Source organism: Mesoplodon bidens, assembly GCF_964165515.1.
Source record: "Mesoplodon bidens genome assembly, chromosome: 13".
NCBI classification, from domain to species: domain Eukaryota; kingdom Metazoa; phylum Chordata; class Mammalia; order Artiodactyla; family Ziphiidae; genus Mesoplodon; species Mesoplodon bidens.
In genome coordinates, this window is record NC_138169.1 from 40371487 (window position 1) to 40391851 (window position 20365).

Sequence of the window (20365 nt, forward strand, 5' to 3'; positions counted from 1 at the left end):
AGAAGATGCTCCCAGTGGTTGAAACTGGGAAAATTTAGCAATAAGATAAATGATGATACTGAACAGAGACCACAGAATTTTTTTTAAAAGTCATGACGTAAACGTAACTGAATAAATAAATAAGTAGAGAAGAAGGGATAACTCTGTACAGAGTAAGCCCAGTTAGTAAATGGAGAAGGAACGAGGGAAATACAAAGGCACCAGCAGGCAAACACCACAGGAAATAAGTGTTGAAGACAAGATCCACGGATGGATGCTAAAATCAGTGGGCGACAGTTTGAGGAGAAACAAGGTATTAACATAGTCTCAACATACCTCCTCTAAGATATTTATCAACTCCAAAGGGAGAAATAGTAACTTCACTATTACTGTAGTGGAGAAACCCAGCAGACACCTTCTTAACCAAGTGATCGAGGCTAACCTCACCAGTGATGAGACATATTGACATCATAAGCCCTTGATATGATACATTGAGAAAGACACGTCACTTCTGTGATATTGTCAAAAACACCTAACCTCAACCTAATCACGAGAAAATATCAGATAAAGCCAAACTGGGGCACATTTTACAAAATAACTGACCAGCACTCATCAAAAGTGTCAAGGCCATAAGAGAAAAGGAAAGATGAGAAACTGTCACAGATTGGAGGAGATGAATAAAACAAAAAGTGAACGTGACATGGGATCCTGAAACAGAAAAAGGGTGTTAGAGAAAACACTGGTGAAACTTGAAAAAAGATTGCGGTTTAGCCAACAACAGTAAACCAATGTTATTTTCATGGTTTTGATTAAATTATATCCCATGGGTGATGTGCGTTGTAACACTAGAGGAAGCCAGTAGAAGATATAAATAAACTCTACTATTTTTGTACCCTTTCGGTGAGTCTAAAATTATTTCAAAATAAAAAGTTTTAAAAACATGTGTTGTCCTTAAGTCAAGATGCAGATATCTAAAAGGACTACAGTACTGCATTTGAAAGGATTTGAATCAGATTTGGCTCATGAGACTTTGTTAAAGAATGGCTGCTTTAAATCACATGCCATTTTGAATAAATCAATAAAACTGACTTCAAATGTTTCAATGGCTAAATAGGCTTTTGATTATTGACTAGTTGCAGGGCATAAGCAATTCGTGGAATGGTATTCATGCAGATATTTGTTTCCTATTCTAATGAACCAAAGTCTACTGAGCGAAAGCTAGAAGTGCCACTTGGGTAATTTTGCTCTTCTTGTCCTGGAGGAAAAACAAAACGGATTACCTGTAGCACCACACGGCAAAGCATGCACCAAAAAACACGAGCAGGAATGCCATGTAGGTGCTCCACATGATGACGTACATGGCGTCCAGACCCAGGATCCTCCAGGGAACAGGAGGGGCTGGGGGCTGGGGCTTGGGCCCACAGACGATCGAGCAGTCCTGGCAGCTGCAGGGCCCCGTGACCTCATCCACGGACTCGTCACAGCCCTTGGTGGCATTGTTCATGGGCTCCATCCCATGGGCTGGCAGATCTGTGGGAAGGATTGTGTTGAGTGAGAAAATTTCCATTAAAAAAAAGCAAACACTACAAGGCTTGTATTAAATTCTATTTAAACCCAATGACAAGCACACTGAAAGAAGTAACACAAATGGAAGAATAAAAAGGACTGGAGGTTTCTGGGGGATCAAGTTATGTTTTGCTGCTTAGTCCTGTAAAATTTTAAGTTAACCTCTATAACTCTGGGCATAGGGTTTGTCACTGAGATCCAAGTCCACCACATTCCACAGTAAACCTTCAATCAAGTTTTATCTCCACTGAGGAGCTAGTCTAACGCTATGGCAGAGCTTTTGAAAAAACTTTTTTTTAAAAACAGCTTATTCCTTCAATTCTGTAGCAACACCTGAAGGCAATTCTTCTCTCTCCACTCCCATGCCCAGCCCCTAACCAACCAGGGGTAGGATAAATGCTCTAGTTACCTCTCTCGCTGGAGGAAACTCTAGGACCTAGGGATCTGAATTTATCTTCCTACTGCAGGTTAAGGTTCCTGGGCTTTAAAAGAAATCCTAATACACCAAACGTGGAGGTCTTCATCCCCACCTGAAAAGACGGGCGTGATGGTGAAGGGCGCCTGGCCGTTGTCCTTGTTGAACATGTACTCGATCCAGTTGGTGGCGTTGCAGGCTTCGGCCTCCTTCCCGCACAGCAGCCCCAGGGCTTTCTCGTTACTTGAGGGGGCCTCCACGTCCCTGCAGGCATTGTACATGGCTGGCAGGGGAGTAAGGGAAAAGGCTGAAGCTGTGCTGCTTTAACTCACCAGATGAGATCTTACCAGAGGCCTCTCACATGTGACCTTGGAAATCCAGACACACTGCAAGCGGGAGCCGCGGGCTGGGACTCGGGACAGTAAACGCTAAGGGCGGGATCGGAGGTCACCTCTGAAACCAGCTTGTCACCCTACAAGTAACATCAGGCCAGGTTCCAAGCAACTTAAAAGTCAAAGACAGTAAAGGCTTACGTCATCCCGGTATCACCCCCAGTGCATGCAACAGCATCCTGAAGGCCGAGCAAGGAGAAGCGAAGGATCTGAGTGCCTCTTCAGCCAGCAAAGCTGGTTCCAGGAAGCTCTACAGCTGGAGAATGCTGGCACTTCCAGGGTAAAAATTGGTTTCAGGACAGACTTCACATGTGAATGACCCTAATACCACTCTCTTTTGGGGTTTTATTTTAGTATGCATAAAGACAACACACGAAGTAAGAATGTCAATGACATTTTGCACATAAGGAAGCAGTGGTAATGGGTCCTATCTTAATATTCAATTACCCGTCCCTGCTTGTTAGAAACCTCCCAGGACCTTCTTCCCCTAAACTTTAAGGAGATACTTATAAATTCATTGTGCTTTACCCTCACTCTTGAAAGACAATTTAGCTAGAGCGATAGTAGCTTCTTTAGAACTATGATAATTCCATTGCCTTCAGGCCTCTATCAGTGCTGGTTAGAAAATCTCCAACTGTCATTCTTTTGAAGTGATTTCTATCTTTTCTCTACTTGCTTGGAAGTGATTTCTATCTTTTCTCTACTTGATATTTGTCTTTGGAATTTTATAGTTTTTATGAGCTATATTTAGGTATGGATTCCTTTTTTAAATAGCTTTATTGAGATAATTCACATACCATACAATTCATCAATCTAAAGTTAAAATATAATGGCTTTCAGCATATTCATAGATATGTGCAATCACCACCACAGTCAATTTTAAAACACTTTCATCACCTTAAAAAAAGAAACCTGGGGGCTTCCCTGGTGGCGCAGTGGTTGAGAGTCCGCCTGCCGATGCAGGGGACGCGGGTTCGTGCCCCAGTCTGGGAAGATCCCACATGCCGCGGAGCGGCTGGGCCCGTGAGCCATGGCCGCTGGGCCTGCGCGTCCGGAGCCTGTGCTCCGCAACGGGAGAGGCCACAACGGTGAGAGGCCCGCGTACCGCAAAAAAAAAAAAAAAGAAACCTGGTATCTTTAACTAATGCTCCCTTATCTCCCCGTCCCCTCAAGCCCTAAGCAACCATTCATCTACTTTTGTCTCTATAGATTTGCCTATTTTGGACATTTCATATAAATGTAATCATATAATATACAGTCTTTTGACTGGCTTCTACCACTTAGCATGATGTTTTCAAGGTCCATCCATGTTGCAGCATGGATCCATATTTCATTCCTTTTTATGGTCAAATAATATTGCGTCATGTGGATGTACCACATTTTGTTTATATATGTATCAGTTGATGGATATCTTCATTGTTTCCACCTATTATGAACATATGTTTTCATTTCTCTTGTGAGTGGAACTGCTGGGTCATATGGTAACTCTGTGTTTAATTGTTTCAGGAACTGCCAGACTGTTTTCCAAAGTGACTGCACCATTTTACATCCCCACCAGCAGTGTATGAAGGTTCTACTTTCTCTACATCTTGGCCAACATTTGTTATGTTTTTGATTCTAGCCACCCTAGTGGGTGTGAAGCGGTACCTCATTGTGGTTTTGATTTGCATTTCCTTGATGACTAATGATCTCAAGCATCTTTCCATGAGTTTACTGACCACTTGTATAACATGTTGGAGAAATGTTTACTCGTTTGCCCATTTTTAAATTGGGTTATCTGCGTATCGAGGTGTTAGAAGTCTTTGTATATTCTAGACACAAATCCTTTATTAAATACATGATTTGCAAATTTTCACCTCTTTTTGATGGTGTTCTTTGAAGCACACGGTTTTTATTTATTTATTTATTTATTTATTTATTTGCGGTGCGGTGGCCTCTCCCGTTGCGGAGCACGGGCTCCGGACGTGCAGGCTCAGCGGCCATGGCTCACGGGCCCAGCCGCTCCGCAGCACGTGGGATCTTCCCGGACCGGGGCACGAACCCGTGTCCCCTGCATCGGCAGGCGGACGCTCAACCACGGCGCCACCAGGGAAGCCCAAGTTTTTTATTTTGATCAAGTCCAAGATACCTATTTCTTCCTTTTGTTTGCTCATGTTTTTGCTGTCATATCTAAGAATTCATTGCCAAATCTCAGGTCATGAAGATTTATCCTGATGGTTTTTTCTTTTTTTTAAATTTTTAATCCTGATGTTTTCTTCTAAGACTTTTCTAGTTTTAGCTCTTACATTTAGGTCTTTGATCCATTTTAAGTTTTTAAATGCAATTTTTAAAGGATACACTCCATTTAAAATTATTGCAAAATACTGGCTATATTCCTCATGTTGTACAGTACATCTTTGAGTCTATCTTATACCCAATATTTTGTACCTCCCACTCCCCCAGGTTTATATGCTGCCCCGCCCCCGTTCGCCACTGGTAACCACTAGTTTGTTCTCTATATCTGAGTCTCCTTCTTTTTGGTTATATTCACTAGTTTGTTGTATTTTTTAGATCCCACATATATAAGTGAGATAACACAGTATTTAATTTTGTCTGTCTGACTTATTTCACTTAGCATAATGCGTCCATCCATGTTGCTGCAAACATTTTAAGTTAATTTTTGTATATGGTGTGAGGTAAGGGTACAACTTTGTTCTTTTACACGTGGCTATCCAATTGTCCAAGACCACTTGTTGCAGACTATTCTTTCCCCCATTGAATGGTCTTGACACCCTTGTCAAAAATCAGATGACCATAGATGTATGGGATTATTGTCAATTCTGTCTCATTTCTTTGTATGTCTATCCTTATACCAGTACCATACCATCTTGATTTCCACTCGTTGGTTAGTAAATTTTGAAACTGGGAAGTGTGATTCCTCCTATTTTGTTCTTCTTTTTTAGGATTGTTTTGGCTATTCTGGGTCCCCTGTAATTTCATGTGAATTTAAAAATCAGCCTGTCCATTTCTACAAAGAAGTCAGTTGGGATTCTGATAGGGATTGCACTGGCTCTATAGATCAATTTGGGGAGTACTGCCATCTTATAACAATATTAAGTCTTTGATCCATGAACACAAGATGCCTTTCCAATTATAAAGATCCTCTTTAATTTCTTTTAATAATGTTCTTTGGCTTTTAGAATATGTTTCACACTGTTTTTGTTAAATTTATTCCTAAATATTTTATTCTTTTTGATACTATTGTAAATGGAATTTTTTTTTAAATTTCACTTCCAGATTGTCCATTTCAAGTGTATAGAAATACAACTGATTTATATATATATATTCTCTCTTTTTTTTTTTTTTTGGCCACGCCATGCAGTATGTGGGATCTTAGTTCTGCGACCAGGGGTGAAATCCACGCCCCCTGCAGTAGAAACAAGGAGTCTTAACCACTGGACTGCCGGGTAAGCCCCTATTCTATTTCTTCTTAATTTACCTGGTTTAAGGATTCATTTTCTTTTCCTAAGTCTGAAGATTCATCTCTCATCCATTTTGGAAAATCCCCAGCCATTATCCTTTTGCTTACTGTCTCTCCCCAGCTCTCTTACCCCCATATGTCACTTTTAATGATTTCCAGAACTTTATATCTCTATGCTGTTTTCTGAGTAATTCCCTCATATCTTCCAGCTAACCATTTGGTTTTCAGGTTTTAATTTATCAAATAGTTCAAGGATATGGAAAATATGGAGAATATGATTCTCATGTACTTGCCACCCATCTCTACCGATCTTACTATTTTACAACATTTGCCTCAACATTAACAAAAACACATTATAGATATAGCTGAAGCTCCCTCACTATCCCTTCCTATGGGCAGCCCCCCTTCCCCAAGGTAATCACAATCCTGAGTTTGATGTTTATTTTTCCCATGCACGTTTGTGTACTTTTATGATATACTATATCCATAAATATGTAGTACTGTTTAATATAAACATACTACATATGTTCTGTTACTTTCAGTCAGTATTTTTAAGTGTCATTCACGTGACTGACACAATCCTAATTCATCCATTTTAACATAACAGACTATGACTATGCTCCAGTATACTATCTGTTCTCCTCTTAATTAGCATTTAGTGTCTCCAATGTTTTTTTTTTAAATGGGCTTTATTTTTTAGAGCATTTTAGGTTCACAGTAAAACTGAGCAGAGAGCACAGAGGGTTCCCATATAACCACCGCCTCTACACAAGCACAACCTCCCCACTACCAGCAGCACCAGAGTTGTGCATCTGTTACAAATGATGAATCTACATTGACATCATATTCGCCCAAAGTCCACAGTTTATGTTACGGTTGACTCTAGGTACTGTACATTCTTTAGAGTTTTGGCAAACATATAATGACACACATCCACCATTATAGTATCAACTATTAGTTTTACTGCCCTAATCCCTGTGCTCCACCTATTCGTCTCTCCCTGTCCCCAACCCCTGGCAACCACTGATCTTTTTACGGTCTCCATAGTTTTGCCTTTTCCAAAGTGTCAAAGAGTTGGAATCGCACAGTATATAGTCTTTTCAGGTTGGCTTCTTTCACTTAGTAACATGCATTTAAGGCTCCTCCATGTCTCTCCATGGCTTGATAGCTTGTTTCTTTTCAGTGCTGAATAATATTCTGTTGTCTGGAGGTACCACGGTTTCTCCATTCACCTACTGAAAGACATTATTGGTTGCTTCCAAGTCTGGCAGTTATGCATGAAGCTGCTACAAACATCCACGTGTGGGTTTTCATGTGGATATGTATTTTCAACTCTTTTGGGTGAAAACCAAGGAGCATGATTACTAGAACGTGTGGTAAGAATGTTTTTCAGTATACATATAACTGATTCACTTTGTTATACACCAGAAACTAACACAACACTGTAAAGCAATTATACTCCAATAAAGATGTTAAAAAAAGAATATTTTTCATTTTCTAAGAAGTTGCCAAATTGTCTTCCAAAGTGGCTATACCATTTTGCATTCCCAGCAGCAATGAATGAGAGTTCCCGTAGCTCCACATCCTCGCTAGCATTTGGGGGTGTCAGGGTTTTGGATTTTGGCCATTCTAATAGGTGTGTAGTGGTATCATTGTTTTTTTGTTTTTCTGTGGCTGCATTGGGTCTTCATTGCTGCGTGCACACTTTCCCTAGTTGCAGCAAACGGGGGCTACCCTTCGTTGTGGTGCGCAGAGCATGGGCTCTAGGCGTGTGAGCTTCAGTAGTTGCAGCACGTGGCTCAACAGCTGCAGTACACGGGCCCTAGAGCACGTGGGTTTCAGCAGTTGTGGCACGCAGGCTCTAGAGCACAGGCTCGGTAATTGTGGCGCATGGGCTTAGTTGCTCCAAGGCATGTGGGATCTTCCTGGACCAGGGATTGAACCCGTGTCCCCTGTGTTGGCAGGCGGATTCTTAACCACTGTGCCACCAGTGAAGTCCCTCGTTGTTGTTTTAGTTTAGAATTCCCTAATGACATGATGTTGAACATCTTTTCACATGCTTATCTGCTATTCATGTATCTTCTTTGGTAAGGTGTCTGTTCAGGTCTCTTGTCCACTTTTCAATCAGGTTGTTCACTTCCTTATCGTTGAGTTTTAAGAATTCTTCATATATTTTGGGTAACAGTCCTTTATGAGATTATGTCTTTTGCAAATATTTTCTCCCTGTCTGTGCTTGTCTTCTCATTCTCTTGATGTCTCCAATTTTTCATGATCACAGAAATGCTACAATGAACGTTTTTATATGGTTCTCCCTCCTTACATGCATTAAGAGTTTCTCTAAGGTAGGCACCTCTAAGTGGACTTTCTGCGGTGAGGGTATATTTATCTTCAAGTTTACCAGGTATTGCAAAACTATTTTTCAAATGGGTTTCAAACACTCACACCGAGCTACAGTTTCCAGTGGAGTAGCATATTAGCATTCCTCTGCCTCTACATCCCCACCAATGTTTCGAATTGACCAATTTTTAAATCTGTGCCAATCTGATACGTGAAATGGTAGCTCACTGTTTTAATCTGCATTTCACTGATTGCTACAGATGCTAATTATCTGTATTTATAAATCCTTTCACTTCTGGTTTCTGCTTTTCCTCTCTTGTCTAGAATCCTTTCTTACCTTAAAGTCATAAAGACATTCTATATTTACTTCTAAAAATTTCCAAGATTAGGATTTTTACTTTGTTAATCAAAAATAAAAATTAGATGAATAATTAATTGCTCACTCCATTTATCAACTAGCCCACTCTTTCCCTTAATGATTTATAACAACACACCTGTATCAACTGTCCACATGGATGGTTCTGTTTCTACACAGAATGATCTCTCTTCATCCTGTCAGAGTGTCTTTTATGTCACATCTTTTGGTAGATTTATTCCTAGGTACCCTACTTTTTGTTGCTTTTGTGAATGGGATCTTTTTTCTAGTAAGTTTTTTTGTTACGTTTTTAACTGATCATTATAATTAAATTTATATGTTGCTCTTATAGTCAACAACTTTGATGAATTATTTTCTTATTTTATTTATTGTTTTTGGGCACATTCTTTATTCAGCTGCATCTAATCTTCTTTTAATCCACTTAAATGACTATTCCTTTTTTTTTTTCATTTTTGGCTACATTGGGTCATTGTTGCAGCACGTGGGCTTTTCTCCAGTTGTGGCAAGTGGGGGCTACTCTTCGTTGCAGTGTGTGGGCTTCTCATTGCAGTGGCTTCTCTTGTTGCGGAGCACAGGCTCTAGGTACGCAGGCTTCAGTAATTGTGGCACACAGGCTCAGCAGTTGTGGCGCGCAGCTCTAGAGCGCAGGCCTAGTAGTTGTGGTGCACAGGCTGAGTTGCTCCATGGGATGAGGGATCTTCCCAGACCAGGGCTTGAACCTGTGTCCCCTGCATTGGCAGGCGGATTCTTAACCACTGCCTGCCTGTTATATATCTTAACCACTGTGCCACCAGGGAAGCCCTACAGTTCTATTTCTAATCTGTTCATTCTTTTTCCTTAGTGTCCTATTTATTCTTTTAGAATTCTTTCATTTCAGTCATTTTCAACAAACATGACATGGTCTTTTTCAGAGTGTTCTATGATTTCTAGTTGCTGGGGTACCCTTCCTCCTATTTGTTATACCTGCTTACTTTCCCTTCTCGTGATCTGTTTCTTTTTTTTGTTTTTTTGTTTTTTTTGTGTGATCTGTTTCTTTAAGGTCAAAAATCTCTCCTCTGCCAACTAGTTCTACCTTCCACCCCATCTCCTCAGTCTTGCAGTAATTCATGAAGTTATGCCTTTCATGTCCACTAGAACCAAAGTTCCAATGGTTTCTAAAATGTATAGAAATAAGCTTGCACATACTAAAAATTTCCATGTGGGAACTTATACTTAGGAAGGCGTTAAAGCAAATACTTTAAGGAGATTGTATAAAAGGTTGTAGCTCAAGTCCCAGGATACAAGCAAAGCAACAACTCACATTTCAAGGCCAATGGAACTAAAAACTGTCATTTTCAGAGTTGACAGGACAACAGAAAGGGACAATTTGATCCACTGTCCTGATACCAAATATAAAAGAGGAATAATTTAAAAGTTTACTTACCATTGGCAAAACTCTCTCCAACATAGTATTGTAATTCTTTTACGTTTGTTTTTGTCTGGTTTGTAACAGGATCAACATAATCTTCCATTGCTGTAACGTTCAGAAACTGACTTTGTCGAGGGCTACATGTCAGCTCACAAAACAGGTTCATTAGGTTATAAAAACAGGATGGACATCTAAAAGGAAAAGTAAACTACTGTATATGATTTCACGGATAATAGGGCCAGCAAAAAGAATGTTTAAAATTTATTGTAAAATGGCAAATGGATTAACATGAGGACATATTAAACCCAGCAATTCCAAACCTAAAACCTCATGTTAAAGTAGACACCTGTTTAGAAACTGCCCTAATTACTACATTTGTGCTGCCCAGATGTAATTTCAAAAAGAGACAAATGCTCTCTGAATTCTGCACTTTATAATTCAGACATGTTTTCTCTGTCTTGAAGTTAGAAGGACTTAGAAGCATCATGGTGACAATTCTGATTGAGAAGAAAAAAGGGAAAAAATGAGATTTACACATTAGTTTTCATCTTATAACCTACTGAAGGACTCTCTTCCGATCCCCAGATAATCCCAGGCTCTCTCTAAACACAAGAGGATTTCCCCGTGACATGAGAAGATAAAGAGAATAGCAGTGGTATCCTCTGGCTGCATGCATTTCAGAAGCACCCGGGTTTTCATAAGAACCACAACTGTCTGCTGTCTTCCAGGTTCAAAGTTTAAGCTTCTAATGTTGACCAGTTATGTGGCAGAAGACCTCTCTCTCCTCTTTGGTTCACCATTATCGGCAAAAGCTATTGCTTCATCAGACTTGCATTCTTGCAACAAAACCAATCAAGATTGCTCTCTACTCTGAACCCATCCAGACGATCACACGCGGTGACACAGAACAAGGAAGGTGTGGTCCCAGCCTTCAAAGCCTCTGGTCTAGTGAAGGAGCAGACACCCACAATGACTTGCTTTCAGGAGTTCCGTGCTTTACTGTGACAAACAGGAACAACAATTACACCATTCAAACAGAATTCGCTCTTGGGGTGCACAGTTTTCTACTACTTTCCGTAAATTACAAACCTCTTTCTATGTTACTCCATTTAATCTCTACAGTCATCAGTTTGGACAGCTGCATAGTATTCCATATTAGCATCTCACTGTTTGCTATTATAAATAAAGCTTTGCTACCTCTGACAACACGGGGAAAACTTGGTTATCTTTTGATGTTTACGCCCATAATACCTCACTTATGCCCATAATACCTCACGTAGAGCAGGTGCTAGATAAATGTATTTTGGCTAACTGACAGCTCCAATCTGGCTACAGCAACATCCACTAGGCTTCCTTCCACAAGATAAGCTGGCCTGATTAGAGTCTCAACTTTCTGATCTATTATATTGTTTGTTGTCCTCAGAGAACAATTTACAGATGGTTTTCCACTCTACATTGCCGACTGAAAATCTGAGAAGAAGCAAGGTTTCCTAGCGGACACCGACTTGTGCCCTGTCACCTGCAGTGACACCTGCATAGAGAAGCACATGTCCTTCCCATCTGCCTTTATCACGGTGCTCAACGTGCTGTTCTAAAGACCACCACCAGTTCGTTCTTCTGCACATTCGAGAACTGCTGGGTAAGCTTAGAGAACATGTATTACGAAGCCCTTTTCACTGCCCGGGTCACACAGAACACACTGGATGGCAAACTAATTTTGACAAAACCAGCCGACTCTGCCAAAACAAGCTTTGAGCAGTTACCAAAGGCCGGCTCTACTGAGGCCTGGGTCACCATAGGAAGAGAGAACCACGCACAAAGCAGGGGAGGGAGGCAATGCAGAGGACTGCTCGGAGGAGGGTCTCAGGTCAGAGAAATGGGCAGAAACCCCTCTCCTCCCCACAGCACGAAAGGGCTCAAGTCTGAAAGGACCCAGACCCCAGTGCAGGTCCCCTTTGGGATGAAGACATCTCAGAGGAAAACCAAGTAGCAACTCTGAATGTAAAGAGAGAACTGAGTCTGATAATTATTACTTTATCAGAAGTTACTGTTTATTTCTGAGAAGTCGTAAGATAGCATCCTTAAAACAAGAACTAACTTTTAAACCCATTTTTCCTGCATGCCTGGCGGTCAACCCACCTGGACAGAAACTGCAGAGGCAGCTGCAGGTTGTCTTTCAGTGTCCGAAGCTGCTGAACATCACAGCAAAGACTGACGTTGCCGAAGAAGAACCCTGGACAGAGTTCCTTTCGGGTGAGAAAGCACGGACATCAGAGGAGCACAGTTAAATAAGGACAAGCATTCCTCAAATATAAGACCATTTTATTCATATCGCCCTTTTTAGGTACACAAGGGTGAGACACCTATATGCAAAGTGCTTGCAGAATTCTTTTAAAAGGTTATCAGATTTACTGTTTATAACTAGGGATTCACAAAAGTAGAGGCAGTAGAAGCATTTTAATTTTTTTTTTCTAATTGGGAAGCTCACTTTCCTCCCTTGACCATCATGTTACCTCTTTTTAGGTTATTTGGTTAAGTTTAACCAGAATGCTATTTACTCTTTCCCTCAGTCACTCCAGGGAATGTCGAATGCCTTTAATAATTCTGATGAAAGGAGTAAGTCCAGGTGACCCGCTATCGTGTCAGCTGCAGCCTCTAAGACCCGTCTTTCCACCTGGATTTTTCCAGTTCTTTTCTAATATCCCTGTGTATCAGGGATGGGGAAAGAGACAACAGGAAACAGATTCCTGGTAGCAGCCAAAGTTCATAGGCTCTTGGTGGAAACCGGAGGAATCACTAGAGTGAACAAAGGACAAGGGAGTCACAGCCACTTAGCAGCCTCGTCCACTCAAGTCCTGAAATCTAGGAACAAAAAGAGGTAACTTTGAGTGTATTTTGAAGAAGCTGCTAAAGCAACATCTGAGGTACCAAGATCAGTTCCTAAGTAGTAACCTGATAATGGGAAACTTTATGAGCAAGGTATAGTCAGCCCCCAAAAATTACGCCTCTGGAGTTATGTTATCTTCTTTGTGCTACAGATAAGAGTTTAGGATAGGAAAAGCCCATTCATTTCATTTCTATCCCCACCCCACAGTAATATTTAAGGTATAATTGCAGAGGATCTCTGATTAGCATTTTGCGTTCCCAACGCCCAAGACAACTAACTCACCTGCACCAGGTCATAGCCATCCTCTGGCAACGGCTTTGGTAGCCCAGAATATCTGCAATTGTACCTCTTATCTCCAGATGCAATTCCACACTCTCCATACCAAACACAGGACTGTGAAAATACCTACAAAAGTCAAGCCAAAACTCGCTTCATTAGGGCCTCAGGGATAACACAAAGTTCAACAGCAAAGGGCACCCACTCAAGCCCCATTCACAGAAGCTTCCAAGGTTACCTGCAAAGCCAAGTAACAGCAAGAGGCACTGGTTAGTTTAACATTTTGACAAATATTAATTAAAATAGACCAAAATGGACTTGTCAAGTCAGTCAGCGAAGGAGGTAATAGAAATTCCTTGTTTACATGATTTCTACTTCCTGCTAGATTATTTATTAAAAAGAGGAAGCTACAGTTCCACATAAGAGTCACTAACAATCAGTGTAGAAGAAAGCAAGATAGTATGTGAGTCTGTGATTACTAAGGCTCTATTTTTGCACATCTGTAGGAGGAACTGTGTCAGGTCTAAATAATGAAAGATCATTTGCGTATCTGTTAAGGTTAATTAATATCAGCACACCATGAGTAATGTGAAGAAAAGACCGTAAGGAGGAGAAGAATGAATACCTTGTCCTTGAGATTTAAGTAAAAGGCAAGAAATGTGCTCACTTTAAGGAAAATCCCCTCAGAATCTTAAAAATATAAAACCTCCTGTGTAAAGATTTCTCAAGAGCCACTCCTATTCCCCACGTGAGAGTCACACGGCAGTGGGGTTGGGGGGAGGAGGGCACCACCTGACTCATCCCATCAGCAAGGCCACTGTGCTCCACCAAGCTGGCCAGGGTCACGGCCAGCGTGACCTTGCAATCAGCTATCGTGTAGGGAAACAGGGACTGTCGAGAAGCAACCATGGATCCCAAGATACCTGGTGGAAAAGCCATTAAAGAAATATCGGCATAGAAGAAAGAGAGTGAATTCTCTCCAGGGGCAGTGGCACGTGGGCCGCACACCGCAAGGAGTTAAGCTGGGCTGTGTTGGTCGCCAGCATCAAGACACAAATCCCACAACAGGCCCTGAAAACATGAAAGGAAAAATAGGCAGGAGGTTGAGGGGTGTTGAGGGGAAATCTAAAGGCCCAAATGACTTGTCTCTGAATTCATTCTTCAGATATTTTAAAACAGAAATTATGACTTACCCCATCTTGTTTCATTAAAAGTCATATGTTTAGGCCACAAGGAAGGGAAATTATACAAATGAGGAAGCAACAAGCATTTAACAACGTCATATCCCAAACCTTTGGCAAGAAGTTGCAAAATTCCACCATTTCTATATAAAAAGACTCATAATTATGTCCATAAACCTAGCGAATCTAGAGAAAGTACTGCTCTTTCCAAAACTCTGGGTTTCCCACTAAAAGGTCATTATCCATCTACTGAAGTTTGAAAAGGCAAATAAGCTAAGAAGGGGTGACAACTGCTGATACTGACCCATAATTTACATACAAGGGACACGTCCCTTGGACTCCCCCTCACAGAATTCTCAACAGACCAACAGGGCAAGCAGGTCCCGGCCAGGGGGCACTCTGGCACGTCACCCACAGGTGTGGCAGGAATCCAGTCATAAAACTGCAACTCTGGCATGACTAACAGGACGGGCATCTGGAGTCTAAGTTCCCCTTCCTCGGCACGTAGCACTCTACGGGAAAATAAAGATGACCCAATGCTGTTTGGTCCCTATTTACAAGATCGTCCTTTATAATCTACACCATTTGTTTCAAAGCAAAGTTGTTTCCACCCACCAAGTAGAAGAGATGGGGCGGGGGGGGGGGTCGGGTAGGGAGGAAGGGCTGAGGGTTGAGCTTGAGGGGCGGGAGATCAGGAGTCCTGGGTTCCTCAATAAATGCTGAGCCCGGCTGCACCTGGAGCAGGTAACCTGGCTGAGCAGAGCAGGCGTCTCCCACCTGTAAACTGCACTCATAACCCCGCTTATGTCACAGTTCTGGTGTGAACACTGAATGCGGGAATAAAGGAGCAAGTGCTTAGGAAACTAGAAAGCACTACCACTCAAACGTAAGGAATTATTCTTAATGCCTTCCAACTGTTTGGGACCTCACCAAAGAGGATCCAAAGACCTGAAGAAAATAAACTGCTCGTGGTTTCTTTGGGGCCAGGAAAAAACTGGGCTTGAGTCACTGCTCTTAGGTTTGCTTTCCCAAGTCACCTACCTAAAGAAGCATGAACCAGCGGGGCCCAAAGGTACTCACAGGCCACTCGCTGTGTGCCAGGCACTGTTTTAACTGTTTTTACATATTAACCCAATGAATCCTTACAACAAATGCATGAGGGAAGGTTTTTTCTTTTTTTGGCCACACCACGCGGCGTGCGTGATCCTAGTTCCCCGACCAGGGATGGAACCCGCACCCCCTGCAGGAGAAGCACAGAGTCTTAACCACTGGACCGCCAGGGAAGTCCTGGGAGGTGCTATTATGCCCAATTTACAGATGAGCAAACAGAGGCAGAGAGGCTAAATAACTTGTCCAAAAGCAGCAGAGCCAGGATTCAAACCAGAACATTCTAGTTCCAGAAACAGACTCTCAATATATAATTAAGGTCCTCCCTCAAGGGGGTCCATCACCCATCCCTTGTGCAGGCCTGTGCGCCTGTGCACTCACTCACACGGCTGCACGGGTTGGGAGGCCTCTTCCCCACCTCAAGTCTCTCTCCCAGCCTCCCCTCGGCTCACCTACAGCTGAAACCCGAGCATCTCCTTCAACCGCAGGGCCCGGCTGGTGCTGAGCCCCCCTGGGGACCTCCACCACCTGGCTTCCTCCTCATCCACATGTTCAACCTCATCTCTGTGTTGGTCCCTTCACCTGCTCCTGCCCACGAAGGCTGCTCCATTTCACCCTCCCGCTCAGTCAGACCACCCACAACTCCTCTCCAGCTGCACCTCCAACCACCTGCTGCACAGCCCAGGTGCTCAAAAGGAAACCAGTCTTTCCTCCATCGCCAGGCCCTCTTCATCAGGGGCTCAGGCCCAGGTACCTTTCCCACCAACCTGCCGGGAAGCCTCGCCGGTGCAGCCTCCCTCACCCCTTCCCCCCCGACCCCTTCCCTGCGAGCCCACAGCCATCCTCTGTCCACCTCATCACCTCCCACCACGTGGTCTGCTCCCATGGGGGTACACCACGCCCACGGCACCCAGGCACTGGATAAGGGTCCCCCTGCCACCTCAATCCCGCAGCAGATCTGTGAGGCTGGCACTAAAATAACACCACTTCACATATGAGGAAACTGAGGGTTACACAGGTAAAGTGACCCATCTGAGGCCACATGTGAGAACGACAGAGCCAGACCCGGCCCAAGGCCTGGCTGGTTTGGAAGCTGGAGCTCTTACTCCTTATGCTGCACGATGGTCACTCCTCAGCGGACTACTGACTAGGCCGAGCTCATCTATGCAGCCCGTCAAGAACCTAGCCGACATCCGAACAACTGGGGCTTCCAGGCTCCAAAGCGCCAGGGCCCAGCGGTCAGACTTTATCAACGAAGACAACGGCTCACCTCAAGATCCCTGGAAGATTTCCTGGAATGTCAGGGCGGCACAAGCCGACACCAAGACCAAGGGCACGCCGAGCAATCAAGGGCTCAGGTACAGGCCACGTACTTCCTTTCTCAGGGAAGCAAGGTGTCTGGGTGAAAGCTGCCTTCACTCTGATACAAGAACAACTGGTGCTGACTTCACACCAATGATACTCACCTGGGGAAGGCCATCTCCTGCCCGATACTGAAATAAACCCACCAAGGCTGGAGGTCTGCCAGAGCCCAAAGGGCACCAGACTGCATGTGAGCTCAGCTCCAGAGATGGACGGTGGCGGTAGTTGCACAACATGTGATGTACCTAATGTCCTTGAACTGTACTTTAACTTAAAACGGTCGATTTTATGTGTATTTTATCACAAAACATGAGCTCGGATGCCCTTCACCATGGAAGAGAAAAGCCCAGTGGCAAGGACTGCAGACAGCACGTTCTTGGTTATACTGAGATTAAACAGAGAAGGGTGACCGTCAGTTGAAACACCATGGGTCTGAGTGTCATGCGACACAGCCAGAGCCTCTAATAACAGGTGTTGCCAAAGCTCCACTTGGGGTCGTGGGGGACAAGTCCAAAGGATGATAATTCTTCACAGTTCATCTCATGGGCACCGACCAGTCTTACAGAGCTATTCATGACCACAAGAACTGTCTTATTTAAGCATTTAAACATTTGACCAATTCCTAAAATGTTAAATGAGTGTAGATTTTATTTTCCTTAATTACAGAGTACCCACCCATCACAAATATTCAAACATTACAGGTGTATATGAGATAACACCGGAAGCTCCCCCTCACCTCTCCACTGCCACCCCATTCCTCAGACTTAACCAATGCTAACTTATTAGATCTAGGTCTTCTGGGCTTTCAATTCCCTCCCACAGGCAAACCTGTAGACATATATCCACGCAAACACACACAAATGCAGTAACTTTTACATAATCTCTACTACCCTCCGTGACTGGCTGTTGACTCTACCTGAACTGCCTGTAACTGTATTTATCGGGGTCCCCAAGGCCGGACTCCAGCCCTTGTCTGCTGTCCCTCGTTTTCTCCACACATTTCAGTCCCCCCCCCATCTTGGAACGGCCTCCCTTTTTACAAGCCTCACCCAAGACTCACTGCCTCCACTAAATTTAACTCTGACTCCTATCACCTGGATCTGGTCACGGTGCTCCCCCGTCGGGTGAGCTGTCCTGGGGCAGAGGCAGGTTGGCCCCAGGCAGCACGTGGCTGGTGCTCACGGGCATCCATCCTCACTGAGTCAGCAGGTGTCCTGCACCCAGAGCTCAGGCGAACCATTTCTTTGTGACTTACATTCCACAAGCTCCCCTGGGGATCCACCAGGACGCGGTGGATAAACGTTTCCTTAGAGGGCCAAATATTAAATATGATAGGTTTGTGGGCCCTAAGGTCTCTGTGCTACATACTCAACCTTGTCTGCTGTAGCTCAAAAGTAACCACAGACAATGGGTAAAAGATGGGCGTGGGTGTGTCCCAAGAAAACTATCCACAACTACAGGCTCTAGCCAGGTCATAATTTGCTGGCTCCTGCTCTAAGATCAAGGAGAATTTATGAGTATCACAAAGTTGTGCATGAAGGCAGAGGTTACAAGAGTATTTTCTTGTGTTTGTCTCGAATGCCCTGTAAGACCACAGAATCCTAAAGGGCAGAGCCCAGGTGTTATACTTCCTTTGAAATTTTCTATAGTATTGCACCCAGTGTTCACTGATTCAGAAACTATCAAACCGTACAAGATGAGTTAAAGGAGCTTGACTGGATTATGTAGGAAGTTGCTTTGGCTTTAACCGAGAATTTAGTAGTTACAAGCCTAGGCCATCTCTGCTTTATTTCACAACATGCTCTAGAGTTTAATTATTGGATATATGACTGCACAGGGAAGCATCTTTCAATAATAATAGGAATAGTTCAGGAAAGTTAAAAAAAAAAATGCCCCTTCTGCTACATGTCAGCAACTCTAGCAGCTGCTAAACAGACTCTAATTGGGAGCTCCCTGAAAGCACATCTTATCACATGGAGAAGCTCTGAACATCAGCAACAGAATTCTATACTCCAGGGTGAATATTAACTCATGTTCAAATGCTTAATGAACATCAACCGAGTGCCAGGCACAAAGTTGAGTGATTTCTCCCTCATTGCCTCGCTTATTTCTCGGACATCCCATGGAGTAGTATCACAGAATTTTACAGGTAAGGAAACTGGAGCTCAGAGAGGATTCTCTGAGGTCACATGGCTCGTAAGTGACAAAACCAGTAATGAGAAACAAGATTCTGAACGCCAAGTTAAGCATTCTCCCTCCTATTCACCCCCATGCCCACCCCACCAGCTGCTGCACTGTTCAAACTTCAGCTCAGTTTGTACACGGACGTATCCTTAGATTGTGACAATGTGCTAGGGATGGGCTGTCCCCTCCACTATCATCCTACACAGGTGTCCCTCTTTCCACACAGCCTTGTTCACCTACAGGACCAATGACTACCATTTACATACAACTCTAGGCAGCCGTCAAGTCCTGACTCACTTTCTCAGGACCACTGACTGTCCTCAGCCCCAGGCCTGTACCTGGCCATCCCATGCAGATGCAGTGCAGGGCCTGGGCCCCTCACCTCTGCTGCTGTCCTGGATGAGTAAAGCTCACGATGGAACCTGGAGACACACCCAGCTGCAGCTCTGGCGAGGGGTGGAGCTGAGGGGCTGGCCTGGCCAGTCAGGATAACCCAGGAGGCGGTGGCCCAGAGAATCCTGTCCAGAGATTAAGCTGCCTGCTGTGTCCTTCGGGGTCAGGTACGCAGAACAAACAAATATGACAGGACATTTGGGGTGGAGGCTGGTCTGCTCTGACTTTTAATGACGGAATTCTCTGGAACTCTGTTTTATAGCCAACCTGGGGTAAACATATACACATAACAAAGGATAATTTGTGTGAGCACCAGGCGCGCCTTTAGATGGGTATTTTAGATATATTTTTCGAGTTAGATGGGCTCAGCCAATCTTCACTTTACAGATAACCCCTCCAGCTTGCCGTCTAACTGACTTGCCCAAGGTCACACTATTAGTTAGTCTTAGACATTTCTGAGCTCCCACACTCACAAGTTTGAAAAATAATCCAAAAGCCACAAGGCTAAATCAAAACCAAGAAAGTGGGTGGGGGTGTATACTGTCCGCAGGTTTTTTCCTAAGGAATGTTCACACAACGTGACAATTAAACCAAGTGTCAGGCCAGTAGGCTAAATCCACACCTGATCTATCACAGGCTTTTGGAGAAGCCACACTGGAGTCAGGAACATGCCTTGAATGTTACTGGCCAAGTAGAACATCTGCTAAACACCCATTCAACAGAGCTTGCTAAATATGAATAACCTGGCAGCAATATTCTGAATTTGAATAGAGCCCGGAAGTCAGAAGACAGTGGCTCAAGCCCCAGTCTGCCACTTACCAACTATGACCTTGAGACAAACTTCAGCCTTCATATCCACATCTGTAAAACAGGAAAAACAGCATCACACCTATCTTAAGGAGTCTTGGGAGGTTAAAACAAGACCAGAGGTGTCATCGCAATGGAGTACTATGCACAACTTAGGTAATTCCTTTTTCCTTAGTCTCTTGTAATCCAGGATGCCATTTAAAACTATTGGGATAATTTACGCACCATAAATTCA

The 20365-nt window shown here is 43.5% G+C and overlaps 1 protein-coding gene across 1 annotated transcript in view; it reads right to left on the reverse strand.

Moving 5' to 3' along the window:
- NPC1 (NPC intracellular cholesterol transporter 1) overlaps window positions 1-20365 on the reverse strand; it is a 49423-nt gene that overhangs the window by 25219 nt on the left and 3839 nt on the right. Inside the window, exons 2-6 of the mRNA XM_081253136.1 lie at window positions 13103-13225; window positions 12073-12179; window positions 9949-10124; window positions 2076-2243; window positions 1260-1509 (exon numbers count right to left, since the gene is read on the reverse strand). Coding sequence (XP_081109262.1) covers window positions 1260-1509; window positions 2076-2243; window positions 9949-10124; window positions 12073-12179; window positions 13103-13225 — 824 coding nt within the window. The remainder of the gene's footprint in view (window positions 1-1259; window positions 1510-2075; window positions 2244-9948; window positions 10125-12072; window positions 12180-13102; window positions 13226-20365) is intronic.